Genomic DNA, 13,466 nt, shown 5'->3' on the forward strand with positions numbered 1-13,466 from the left:
CTGATATCCCTTGATTTTTGGCTACCAGACAAGCTGGGAAACCCCATCTATATGAGATATTTTTTGCCTGTAGCTGATTTATCAGGGGTTTCAAAGCTCTCCTTCTGAACAAAGTCTATTGTGACAAATCTGTAAAGATTAATATCTTGCTTCCATTGAATTGAATTGATGCAGCACTTCTCATGCCATATGAAACGTGTTGTTTAATTTCATAGTGTGTAAATCTTGCTATTACATCTCTTACAACGTCCATTGATGACATAGCTGGTTTTTGTATTCGGTGAACTCTATCAGTAACTGTGGAATCAGCTTAGCATCCCATGTGGAATCAGCATAGCATCCCATGGGATGCTATGCTGATTCCACTGTTACTGTGCATTTAGAAACACTTGTTTTACCATGGAAATGTAAGTGTAATTCTTATGATTATACATGAAATACTCCTTAAGGTATTATGCTATGTGCGCTCCTTCTTATTTTCTATCCATATGGTTGGACTGATTTGCCCAGTTTTATCTCATCTGCTGATATCCACTGTCCTGAACATCCCTCTGGAGATTGTGTCCATACAAGGAGCCGGAATCATCCCGGTTACTTTACAAAGCTTGACTGACTCATTGGGTGTATACCTATATGACTTCAATCCCTCTGGTAAGCAACTGGTGTTTCTGTTGCTGGATCTTCTATCAATTCACAGTATTCGTTGATGCACATTTATGATCCAATTGACTGTCATTTATTTTATTGGACTATATATTTGGATTTTTTTTCTTTTTAAGGACTTTTTCCGGTCCCTGAGTTTCACCTATGGACACTGTTTTGCATTTTTTGAATATATGTCACTAGTATACTTACCAATTTTTTCTTATTGGTTTTAGTTTAGTTCTAAGATCTTTTATTTATCAGTGCTGCACATTCCCACCCTTTTTTGCTTAATATTACACACTGCTGTGCTGGCTACTATTGTGCATTATAGACAGCGCGGTATATATGTTTGTATACTTCAAAGTGCCGTCACTGCCCCCTTCAACTGTACAGTTCACATTGCATACAGTAATCTGATTAGTAAGAAATTTAAGAAAAACAATCAGCAGTTGGAAAAGCAGATATTGGTGTCTTATTGAGGTTCAGGTCAAATACAGTACTTCAAAATACCTCAGAATACCTTCACTCCTCCCTTCAGCCACTCAGTTCACAGAGCGTGCAGTAATCTGAAGTAAATACAAGGATTAATCAACAGCTGGAAGAGCAGATATATGCTCAAGCCTATACCAGTATATCCATTCAATAAATGTTATGGCAGTTTTTAAGGAAACAAGTATAAATAGTCCCCAGGTCACCCTGCAATAGCTTCAAATGCAGAGCTCACAGTTATCCAAAACAATCTGTAGAATAAGTATCACTGGTTAATTGATAGGGATAAATGAGGGGGGGGGGAATTATGCTAATGATAAATGTCAAGCAGAGGAGGCAGATTTGGACTGCAAATATAGACTCTGGCTTCAACCAGAATACATTTTCAATACATTATTTTGATTTTAAAGAACAGTCCATAAAGCATTTTTTCAGATAATCTTTACACCGTGGTGGAGCAGGGCAATGTATAAGTCCTGGACTTCAATGTTCTCATTAATCATCCCTCTGATGCACCCCCATACAAAGTCCTCCAGTTTGTCCTAGGGCCCTTTAGACAGGTAAATTTATAACAGTTTTATAACAGAAGGTTCGCTCTAAAGTTTTTAGCCTGATTTTTTAAAATCAATTAAACCGTCCTACCCAGTCATCAGACCTCTTCCTGACGGTCCCAGCTGAAAGCTTCTCTGCCTCCTCGCATGCCTCTAAGCATCCACAATAAGACTCTCAGCGAAACTTTAATTCAGACCTCTAGGGTCTTCTGTAGGACCGACTCCACATCTCCACGTCTTGGCTACGTGGCACCCTCTGCTGGCAGACCCAGCTACCTCCTAGGCTCTCTCATAGACCAGGTACGGGCTACGTCCACTGATCCACCGGTCCCCTTGGGCATCTAAGGGAGATTCACAGTGGGTATTGCAGAGGCTTCTCTGGCTCTGACCGACAATTCTGCACCGTCTGCTCTGGCGTGCCTGCCCACCCCACTGACCTTTCTCACGGACAGAGGGGCCGGACCAGAGGCTGCAGCCTCCTGAGTAACTCTGGCTTTTACTCTCGCCTCTTACCGACACCAGGCTGACGCGTGACCCACAGCAAGGGAATCTCGTCCAAAACGGAGGAAAGCCTGACCGGTAAGGATGAACCGAACCACCCCCCTGGTTCGGTTCACACCAGAACCTGCGAACGGACCGAAAATTTGCGTGAACTTTAGAACCCCGTTAAAGTCTATGGGACTCGAACGTTCAAAATCAAAAGTGCTAATTTAAACCACTTCAATACAGGGCACTTAAACACCTTCCTGCCCAGACCAATTTTGAGCTTTCAGCGCTGTCGCACTTTGAATGACAATTGCGTGGTCATGCTACACTGTACCCAAATGAAATTTTTATCATTTTTTTCCCACAAATAGAGATTTCTTTTGGTGGTATTTGATCACCTCTACAGTTTTTATTTTTTGCGCTACAAATAAAAATATACCGAAAATTTTGAAAAAAAAAATGTTTTTTTTTGTTTCAGTTTCAAAACTTTGTAAATAAGTACATTTTCTTCCTCACTGATAGGCACTCATGGGGCTACACTGATGGGCACTGATAAGGCGGCACTGATGGGCACCAATGAAGTGGCACTGATGAGGTGGCATTGATGGACACTGATAGGCGGCACTGATAGGCGGCACGGATGGGCGACGCGGATGGGCGACACGGATGGGCGACACGGATGGGCGACACGGATAGACATTGATAGGTGCCACAAATTGGCACTGATAGCTGGCACGGATTGGCATGGATAGGTGGCACAGATGGGCATGGATAGGCGGCACAGATGGGCATGGGTGGGCACTGATAGGCGGCACAGGTGGGCACTCATAGGCGGCACAGGTGGGCACTCATAGGCGGCACAGGTGGGCACTCATAGGCGGCACAGGTGGGCACTCATAACAGGTGGGCACTCATAGGCGGCACGGGTGGGCACTCATAGGCGGCATTGGTTTTATACTGTACTAAAGGATGCCAATCAGTGCCAAACAATAATGCATGTCAATCAGTGATGCCCATTGTGGGCACTGATTGGCATCCATTATGGGCACTGATTGGCATCCATTGTGCTGACCATGGGCATCCCTGGTGGTCTATGAAGGATTACCTTTTCTCTGGTGGTGTCCCTGGTGGTCCAGTGTGGGCATCCTCGGGGGGGCTGTGCTGATAATCGATAATCGTCTGACAGACGCGAGTGAGGAAAAGCCGATCACCGGCTCTTCCCATTTACACTGTGATCAGCCGTGATTGGACACGGCTGATCACGTGGTAAAGAGTCTCCGTCGGAGACTCTTTACCGAGATCGTAGTTGCCGGGTGTCAGACTGACACCCCGCAACAACGATCGCCGCGATGCGTGCCCCCGGGGGCGCGCAGCGGCTCATAATCCTGAGGACGTCATATGACGTCCGGTCAGGATTATCAAACCACTTTGCCGCCGTCTATTTGTAATAGGGCGGGCGGCAAGTGGTTAAAGGCTAATATGCAAGTTATTGTCCTAAAAAGGGTTTGAGGACCTGGCTCCTGCCCCAGGGGACATGAATTAATGCAAAAAAAGTTTTAAAAACAGCCCTTTTTTTCGGGAGCACTGATTTTAATGACGCTTGAAGTGAAAAAAAAGTGAAATATTCCTATAAATATCGTGCCTGGGGGTTGTCTATAGTATGCCTGTGAAGTGGCACATGTTTCCTGTGTTTAGAACAGTTCCTGCACAAAATGACATTTCTAACGGAAAAAAGTAATTTAAAACTGCTTGCGGTTTTAATGTAATGTCTGGCCTCGGCAATATGGATGAAAATCATTGAGAAAAATGGCATGGGTAGCCCCCCTGCCCATTACCAGCCCCTTTGGGTCTTGTACAGATATTAAGGGGAACCCCAAAAAAGGAAAGGCGTGGGGCCCCCTGGCCCCATATATTCAGAACAGCAGAATACAGGGAGTGCAAACAAGACAGGGACTGTGTAGGTTTATTGTTAAGTAGAATCTGTTTGTAATTTTGAACTGGTACATTTTTAAAGTGTAGCTCCAGTCAAAAAAAATATTTTTAAGCTTTTTGGAAAACATAGGGAAGGCTTTTCACCCCTGTAACATTTTTTTGCTGTCTGTGCACCTCTTCAGAAGATTTCACCTCACTTTCTGTCCCAATGACAAATGTTTTTTGAAAATGTAGGGTTTTTAGTAAAACAAGGATTGGGATAAAGCATCAGTGGAGAGGAGACACGTTTTTCCCATATCAACTCTTACAGGAGAGAATTTCCCTTCCTAGGGTAGATTTCATCTCACTTCCTGTTGTCTCCTTCCGTTTGTAAGTTGGATGTTTGAAAGTAGAGGCCTGCCCTATATGCTTTGCAGAAATTTGGGCCAAAGGTGTTGGTGTTGCCACAACACTGTAAGCCATCAAAGTGACCCTTGGTGGGCGCTGGAATGCCCTGCTGTGAACTATTATATGAAGAATTGTAATTACATGCCATTGTTGAACAGTGGTAGAAAAAATTGGGCCTTTGGTGGTGGTGGTGGTGGTGGTGCTGGTGCTGGTGCCATAACACTGTAAGTTCTCACAGTTACTCTTGGTGGACGCTGGAATGGGCCCTGCTGTGTAATATTATATCAAGAATTGTAATTACATAAAAATTGGGCCTTAGGCACTGGTGCCACAACACTGCAACACCTCACAGAAACTCTAGTTGGAGAGCAGGAATGAGCCCCGCTGCAAAGTATTGGATCAAAAAGTGTAATTGCATGCCCCTGTTAAACAGGGGCTGAAAAATTGGGCCTTAGGCACTGGTGCTGGTGCCATTATACTGCAACCCCTCACAGATACTCTAGTTGGAGCGCAGGAATGAGCCCTGCTGCAAAGTATTGCATCAACATTTTTTATTACAGGCCCTTGTTAAACAGGGGCTGAAAAATTGGACCTTAGGTGCTGGTGCTGGTGCCACAGCATTGCAACCACTCACAAATATTGTAGTTGAGCGCAGCAACGAACCCTCCTGCAAAATATTGCTTCAAAAATTGTAATTACATGCCCCTGTTAAACAGGGTCTGAAAAATTGGGCCTTAGGCACTGGTGCTGGTGCCACAACACTGTAACCACTCACTGCAACCATGCCTGTTTAACCAAAAAAGGCTACTTCTAATGAGACAAAAAATAATGTTATACACCAAAGATGTTGGTTTGTTCAAAAACCCTCTTTTAAAAGCACATGTGAATGTGCTTTGAGTAAAAAGTTTTCTACTCAACAATGTGTGCCTTCTTCTTTCAATGATCAAAAGCTGGCTCTCATAACACCTTCAGGCTATACTTAGCTGGCATCCAGCATTTCTTGTCCTGGGAAGCCATCCTTATTAGCAACCCATACAGTCAAATCCATCCAATGCGGCATCCAGAAATAGAAGCCTGTAGCCAACTGCAAATGCTTACCCATTACAAGTGCCACCATTAGGGACATGTCGACCATCCTTTCATGTTCCCCATTTGGGCTTCTGCCCAGCCTGGTCATCCAAACGGTCATTTACCTGGCCTTTTATGGCTTTCTTTGGCCTAGCGAGTTTACCTTTAGTGGCACCGGCAGCCGGATACTGTGAAGACACCACCTGTCTCACTTTCAAGATCATTTCCTTCTTCACCTTGTAGTTTCCAAAACCCAACAAGCTGGCCTCAGGATTGACATCAAGATTTTTCAAACCAACAATGACTGGTGGCAATACTGGACCGGTTACTATCTCACCTACCCAGCAAATCGAACTCTAGCCCTGCTACCTTTTTCCAACCAGCCCCCTGAGTGGCAGCCAATTTATCAGGCACGTTAGAATCTTACTGGTTAACCTAGGCCTTGATCCTGACCGGGACTCTGGACACTCCTTCTGGATCGGGGCAGCCTCAGCCGCATCTCAGCATGGAGTACCAGACCATGTCATTAAGAAATTGGGCAAGTGGAAATCGGCCTGCTTTGCTCATTATATTTCGAACCCTCAGGTAGAAATGGCACAAGCCTTTGCCAAACTTGCTCAATAAATGTCACAAAACCAATAAAACAGTTACTCCCATATCTACGTTTCTTGGCATGCTGACCAGCCAACCAGGGCACACCTCAGGTGTATGTTATGTTGTAAGTCTTGGGACGTGTTTATGTGGTTCATATCTGTCTTGGTCAAAGGGCTTTGACCATAAATTAGAAGGCCAGTTTGGTGGCCTGAATTTACAGGAGGAGTCCAGGGGGTATTTAAGCAGACCACTCACCAGTGGTCTTTGTCAGTTCCAGTGCACGATACTCTCCCTCCCATTCCCCTTTTTCAGGGCACTTCTCAGCACGTTTCTCTCCACAATCATCCATCACTTATCTTGGGTATGCCCCCTTTCTTGGCATACCGACCAGTGCATACCTCAGGTCTATGTTTTGTTGTAAGTCTTGTGGTGTGTGTATGTGGTTCATATCTGTCTCAGTCAAAGGGCTTAGATCATAAAAATATATATAAATAAAGACAGTGAATGCCCTTCCATTGATTGCTGCTTGTATTCTGGATTAAGCTGGTAGCACCAGGTCACATCCCCATGATGATGATTCAACAGAAAGGATGTATCCTGGTCACACATGGTAAGGAAATCTCCAGAGGCTTCCATGTTTTGCTTTCTGGTCGCCTTTCAGCTTGTGTGGTCCAAACCAGGAACAGATTTTCCACTTACCCAAATTATTGTGGACGAGGGTGTGCACCATTTCCTAGCTAATGCCTAAGGCCCCTTTCACACATGCGGATGGTATGTCCGTATTTCATCCATCTGTTTGTGGATGAAATACGGACATACATTAATCCCTATGGGATAGCGGGTGTCTGCGGATGAGCATCCGCAGACACCCGATTTAGTCCGCCTCCGCAACAGTCCGATTCTGCAGACGGAGGAAAATCCTATTTTTCTATCCGTCTGCAGAGCGGATCGGACGAACACGGACAGACGGTCCGTGCTCATCCGATCCCCATAGAGGAGAATGAAGAGCTGACAGGGCGGTCCCTGCACAGTGTGTGGAGACCGCCCTGTCCGCAGCCAGCTCAGCGGGGACAACGGAGCGATCCCCGCTGAGCGAGCGGATCTTCACGGGGCGGATCATTACTGATCCGCCCCGTGTGAAAGAGGCCTAATTCCCACACCATCAATTGTATGGTCAGTCACCAATCTCGTGCCAGCATTTGTCACACTCACTTGATCAAGTCTGAGGTTCTGCATGTCAACGGCCGACCCCAATATGGTTCATCCTCAGTCATTTTCTTCCCGTCGCAAAAACATTTAAACCATTGGAAAGCATTTTTTCTGCTATGGCTTCCATCTCATACTCTGGCATCAATATGTAATGTGTCTCCAGAATTTTCCCCAATTTGTAGCAGATGTTCACTCATTGCTCCATCTACATTCATCTGCCCACAGCAGGTTTAGCCTGATGGTCATGTGTACTCCATGCTAGGTGGTACTTCTTGACTTGTCTCTGGACAGCTATGTGCATGCAGGCACACCTGGCCCATGTTGCCATTTTGATATCAAACCATTTGTCAAACTTTTTAGACACACCTCTTATAACAGGAGTTAACACTGACATTGCACATGTTATTACTCACAGATTTACAATGTTGTCATCCGCCACCAAATGTTCCATTCTCAAAAATGCCTATACAGATGAGACTGGAATAGCATATCAGAATCATGCACAGATCCAGGAAAACCTGTCACCACATCACAGATTAAGATTTGGCCATCAAAAACAATCTGAATGTTCATGGAATATTATCCGTTTCTATTCCAGTAGATGCGCTTCCTGTGACTGGGTGGGAATAAGGGGACAATGCTCGAGCATAGCTGCCGCGCCAAATTTGACATCCATGTGGGACATGCACGTAAACCTATAAGGATGTCAAATTGGGAGCAATGGCTCTGTTCGTGTAGTTTCTACATCCCAAATGACATCAATGGGACTGCCTGCACAGGGATGCAGGGAACACCTGTGCACTCCTATAAAGGTACATATGGCCTTGCAGGGATGTACGCTGTGTATGCCCTGTGTGAACAAGGCCTTATGCAGTGTACACACGATCGGACATTCCGACAACAAAACCGTGGATTTTTTTTCAAAGGATGTTGGCTCAAACTTGTCTTGCATACACACGGTCACACAAATGTTGTCGGAAATTCCAAACGTCAAGAACGCAGTGACGTACAACACATACGATGGGACTATAAAAAGGAAGTTCAATAGCCAGTGCGCCACCCTTTGTGCTCATTCTGCTAATCTTGTGTTTATCTCACGTTAATAGAAGTTTGGTGACAGATGATTCACACTTTTCAGCCTTGTGCTTTTCAGTTCATTTCTGCTTGTCAGTTTGTGCTTGTGGGTCTATATCTGTTCTTCAGTGCGTGTTGTCAGTTCCTTTCTATCTTTCGGTGTGTTCTATTTAATAATTTGCTTCTGTTTTTCAGTGTGTTCTTATGTGCTTGTTTTTGATTTTCAGATTGTTCTTCTCAGGTCCTGCCTGATTTTCAGTGCGTTCTGACTAGGGATGGCCTTGCGGTTCGCCCGGCGGTTGGTTCGCAGCAAATTTTGCATGTTCGCGATTCGCCAAACCGGCGGACTTCTGGCACTGTTCGCGCTGGCGGACATATGCGTTTACATTGTGAAAGAACTTTGACCCATGATGACACATCCATCATGGAGTACAGGACAGCCTATTGAAACATTTCAGGACATGGACAATTGGACATTCCCCCTACCTTATAAATAGACCTGATCTGGCAGTCTTTTTACATTCTGTCTTTTGTCAGTGTAGGGAGAGGTTGCTGTGTGGAGCAGGGACAGACTGTAGTAACACAAATCACTAGCTATTAGGTCCACAAAAGTCCTTTTAAGGACTGGTATAGGTGTACAGTATATAGGGTTCTGGTGCACTGCTGCTTACTGCTGTGCTGCTGATTGCGGAGTGCACTGCTGACCGATTCTGCAGCTGTCTTTTGTCAGTGTAGGGACAGGATGCTGGGTGGAGCAGGGACAGTCAGTTTAATCACTAGCTATTACTATTAGGCCCCTTTCACACGGGCGGATAGAATGGTGCTTTTAGCTGCGGATTTTCTTCATTTCTACCGCAGCTAAAAGCACACAATGCTTTCCTATGGCCCCATTCACACACAGCATTTAGCGGCGATTTCGTTACATGCGGTTCGGTGCGAATAGAAAAAATAGAATTGTATGCGTCCAGGTGCGATGTAGCGCAGCTATACGCACATAACCGCAGGTAATCGCAGTCTTTTGTGTCAATTGCGGCCAGCAGCGTGAAAGAAGAAAAAAAAAACCCGGAAGCACATCCTATACAGCAGGTGTACCTGGGAAATGACACAGGAAGTTGAGAGGGATGAAAGGGGAGAAGACAGCATGGCGGCAAGAGACATCTCACACGAGGCCATCATCGCACTGGTGCAAGCCCGACCAGAGTTATGGGACTCAGAATGCCCAGGATATGCAGACCGAGTGCTGAAGAGAGCAAAGTGGGAAGAAGTCTACAAATATGTCACACCGAACTGGGACGAGATGTCTGCAACTGAACAGGATAACCGAGGTGAGTGCAAGGTTTGTTGTGTCTATGCAGCAGGGTACACATGCATCCTAGTAAAGATTTTACCCCCTAATGACCAGGCCATTGTATGTTTTTTTTATATATTGCAGGAAAGGAGGTTTATACACGTTGGAGGTCCCTGCGCGACCGTTACAAAAAAGAAGTCAACGAAGAGAAGGCTGCGGAGAGAAGCAGAGCACCCTCAACTCGTCGCAGGCCTAACCCCCATGCAGAGGCTTTGTCTTTTTTGAGGCGCACCACTGAGATGCGCACGTAAGTATATCCATTTATTTTACTTAGCGATTTGTGACCATTAAAGGCATATTCATGTTCACTTTTTTTTTAAACGTGTAATCTTTATTGTTACCTAGAACTGTGTCAAGTGTCCCTGTGAGAGCAAGCGCAAGGCGCGAAAGTTCATCGCCATCACCATCAGGAGACGCTGACACCAGTCAAGAAACCACAGAAACAGTGTCATCCCAAGAATATCATCCATCCACTCAAGAACCTGCGGTATGTATTTTAAAAATGTCACAATTTCTGTCCACAAAAGACGTTACATTTTGAAAAGGCAGCTGGTGTTGGCACAAATGTTGTAGAAACAACAACGACTTGTTTTTTGGGCAAGGTGTGACTTGTTCTTCTGGCTTTGGAGGTCTTCAGTGAGATCAGGTTTTTGCAACAAAACAAGTACCTGTGTGTGATCTATTCTAAACAGGTGCTGCAATATTTGTGCAAGCCATCATATGCTGTTCAGTGTGACCTCAGTATCAGATGCATAATCTATATATTATAATATTGCAGGCAAATCCAGATAGGAGAGTCCGGTCTACTACTACCACCCGTCGAACACGTACTCAACAAGAGACACCTTTTGAGGAATATTTCAACCGTATCATTGAAGAAATGAGAAACCAATCACAAAACCAGGCAAAAGATGATGAATTCCTCAACATCTCAGACCCCGATGTTATGTTTTTAAGAATGTTGCTTTGTGTAATCAGGGAGATTCCTGCAGATAAGCGCACTGAGGTCAGGGGTGATATACATGCCTATTTAACGTATATTGTGTCCGCTTGCAAAGAGCAACGCCCATATCCTAAATTTCAGCCATGGGCTATGGGTTTTAATTCACCTAGTGGGTCTTTCAGTAGACCAATGCCCAGTCAGCAGTGCCATGACACAACATCTGCCATTAACCCTTATGTAGGACCCCCACCACTGTATACATCTTACCCGTCTAATCCTGGTTACCAAAGGATGCATGTGCAGCCACACCCAGTGTCTTCACCCTCATCTTCCCATTCAGGATCACCCATAGATGTTGGCAGTGAACCAAGCCATTCTTCCCTGCGTAACCCTAATTATTCAATATATGAAAACTTATAGTATTCCTATGGCAGTGATATGACGGTTGTATTTTTCTTGTTGTGTAATGTTACTTAATGTTTTACCTACACTACTTAATGTTTTACCTACACGAACTAATGTTTACAACAAACCCCAGATTCCTCCATGTACACTGAACTGTACGCACAGAAGAATCTCCCACTGTCCCAAGCTTATACATGTTGCTACTTGGCCCCACTTGCTCTCACAATACTTGAACTTTCTGATTGGGTGCTAGCATTGTTTAGGTTGAGAGACTTGGCCCAGTGGGAGATTACCCCATCTACACAGTGGAGTGTACATGGCGACATCTTTTGCACTTTCTCCATCTAGCCAAATATTTCAGAACTGTTTACCGCACTCAGTGCCCATCTTTGGCCCCTTTCACACGGGGCGGATCAGTAATGATCTGCCCCGTGATGATCCGCTCGCTCAGCGGGATTGCTCCGTTGTCCCCGCTGAGCCGGCTGCGGACAGGGCGGTCTCCGCACACTGTGCAGGGACCGCCCTGTCAGCTCTCCACTCTCCTCTATGGTGATCGGACGAGCACGGACTGTCTGTCTGTGTCCATCCGATCGGCTCTGCAGACGGATAGAATAGGTTTTTACTCCGTCTGCAGAATCGGACTGTTGCGGAGGCGGACGATATCGGGTGCCACCGCAATTGTCCGATTCTGTAGACGGAGGGAAATCCAATTTTTCTAGCCATCTGCAGAGCGGATTGGATGAACACGGACAGATGGTACGTGCTCTTCCGATCCCCATAGAAGAGAACAGAGAACTCACAGGGCACAGTGTGCCGGGACAGCCCTGTCTGCCACCGGCTCAGTGGGGACAATGGAACAATCCCTGCCGACCAAGCGGATCTTCACGGGACGGATCATTACTGATCTGCCCTGTGTGAAAGGGGCCTGACAGCACTTCAGGAATACTGTAACCTTTTTTTTTTTTACGGGGGGTAGTGGGGGATATTTTGTGGACTCGTTATCTGTTGCACTTGAAATTCAATACTTTAAACTAAAAGGAGATTTTATATATATATATCTCTATATATATATATCTCTATATATATATATATATATATATATATCTCTATATATATATATATATATATATATATATATATATATATTCCAAAGGAATTAAAAAACATTTTTCTATACTTGCAAGCATTCAATGTTTTTGTAAGGTTTTTCTATTTTTTTTATACACCCTGTGCAGTGCAGGAATACTGTAACCTTTTTTTTTTTTTTACGGGGGGTAGTGGGGGATATTTTGTGGACTCGTTATCTGTTGCACTTGAAATTCAATACTTGAAACTAAAAGAAGATTTTATATATATATATTCCAAAGGAATTAAAAAACATTTTTCTATACTTGCAAGCATTCAATGTTTTTGTAAGGTTTTTCTATTTTTTTTATACACCCTGTGCAGTGCAGGAATACTGTAACCTTTTTTTTTTTTTACGGGGGGTAGTGGGGGATATTTTGTGGACTCGTTATCTGTTGCACTTGAAATTCAATACTTGAAACTAAAAGGAGATTTTATATATATATATTCCAAAGTAATTAAAAAACATTTTTCTATACTTGCAAGCATTCAATGTTTTTGTAATGTTTTTCAATTTTTTAAATACACCCTGTGCATTGCAAACGATAGAAATAAAAACAATTTAAATTGTTGAAAATTGTCGACTACTTTATTTAAGGCAAACGTGAAAACTGACACAAAAACCTGAAATATGTGATGAAAAAAACATGCAACAATGGTTAAAAATGTATACATAGTCCAATTGCCATGGCAGCTGTCCATCTTCACTCAAAAAATAATCAGTGAAATGTTCACGGACTTGTAGGGCCTGATTACTTGGACGAGTGCCAGTAACAGGACCTATGGGTTCCTCATAAACAGGGGTTTCGGTGGCCACGATCTCCTTACCCCTCAAAAAATTGTGGAGAACACAACTCGCTAGAACCACATTGACGGCATGCTCAACTTCCAGATGCATGGCTGTCATCAAAACACGCCATTTGGCAGCGCAAATGCCAAATGCGCACTCCACCATTCTTCGAGCTCTGCTGAGTCTATAGTTAAAAATTTGCCTCCTGGCAGTGAGACCATGCCTGGTATAGGGCCTTAGCAGGTGCGTGGATAAGGCAAATGCCTCATCTCCCAGCACTACAAGTGGAAGATCTGGTCCAGTAGTACCAGGGAGAGGCCTTGACTGTGGCACCTGAAATTCGCCATGTTGAAACCGCCCCATTACGGAATTTCTGAAAATTCTCGAATCTCCAGAACTCCCATACGCTCCAACATCCAC

The 13,466-nt window shown here is 44.4% G+C and overlaps 1 protein-coding gene across 1 annotated transcript; it reads left to right on the plus strand.

The window, feature by feature from the left end:
- Positions 1 to 9,419: 9,419 nt before the first annotated feature.
- LOC143996617 (uncharacterized) lies at positions 9,420 to 11,918 on the plus strand. Its single transcript, XM_077491783.1, has 4 exons — positions 9,420 to 9,760; positions 9,868 to 10,030; positions 10,129 to 10,270; positions 10,562 to 11,918. The coding sequence occupies exons 1-4, from the start codon at positions 9,535 to 9,537 to the stop codon at positions 11,144 to 11,146; spliced, it is 1,116 nt and encodes a 371-aa protein (XP_077347909.1). The 5' UTR covers positions 9,420 to 9,534; the 3' UTR covers positions 11,147 to 11,918.
- Positions 11,919 to 13,466: the final 1,548 nt, after the last annotated feature.

This window comes from Lithobates pipiens, unplaced genomic scaffold, assembly GCF_037356315.1.
Source record: "Lithobates pipiens isolate NorthernLeopardFrog02 unplaced genomic scaffold, aLitPip1_a1.2 Scaffold_19, whole genome shotgun sequence".
NCBI classification, from domain to species: domain Eukaryota; kingdom Metazoa; phylum Chordata; class Amphibia; order Anura; family Ranidae; genus Lithobates; species Lithobates pipiens.

Coding starts and splice junctions, on each gene's coding strand:
- LOC143996617 (XM_077491783.1), top strand. CDS start 9,535: ATGACACAGGAAGTTGAGAGGGATGAAAGGGGAGAAGACAGCATGGCG. Junction 10,031..10,128: donor CGCACCACTGAGATGCGCAC/GTAAGTATATCC, acceptor ATTGTTACCTAG/AACTGTGTCAAGTGTCCCTG. Junction 10,271..10,561: donor CATCCACTCAAGAACCTGCG/GTATGTATTTTA, acceptor ATAATATTGCAG/GCAAATCCAGATAGGAGAGT.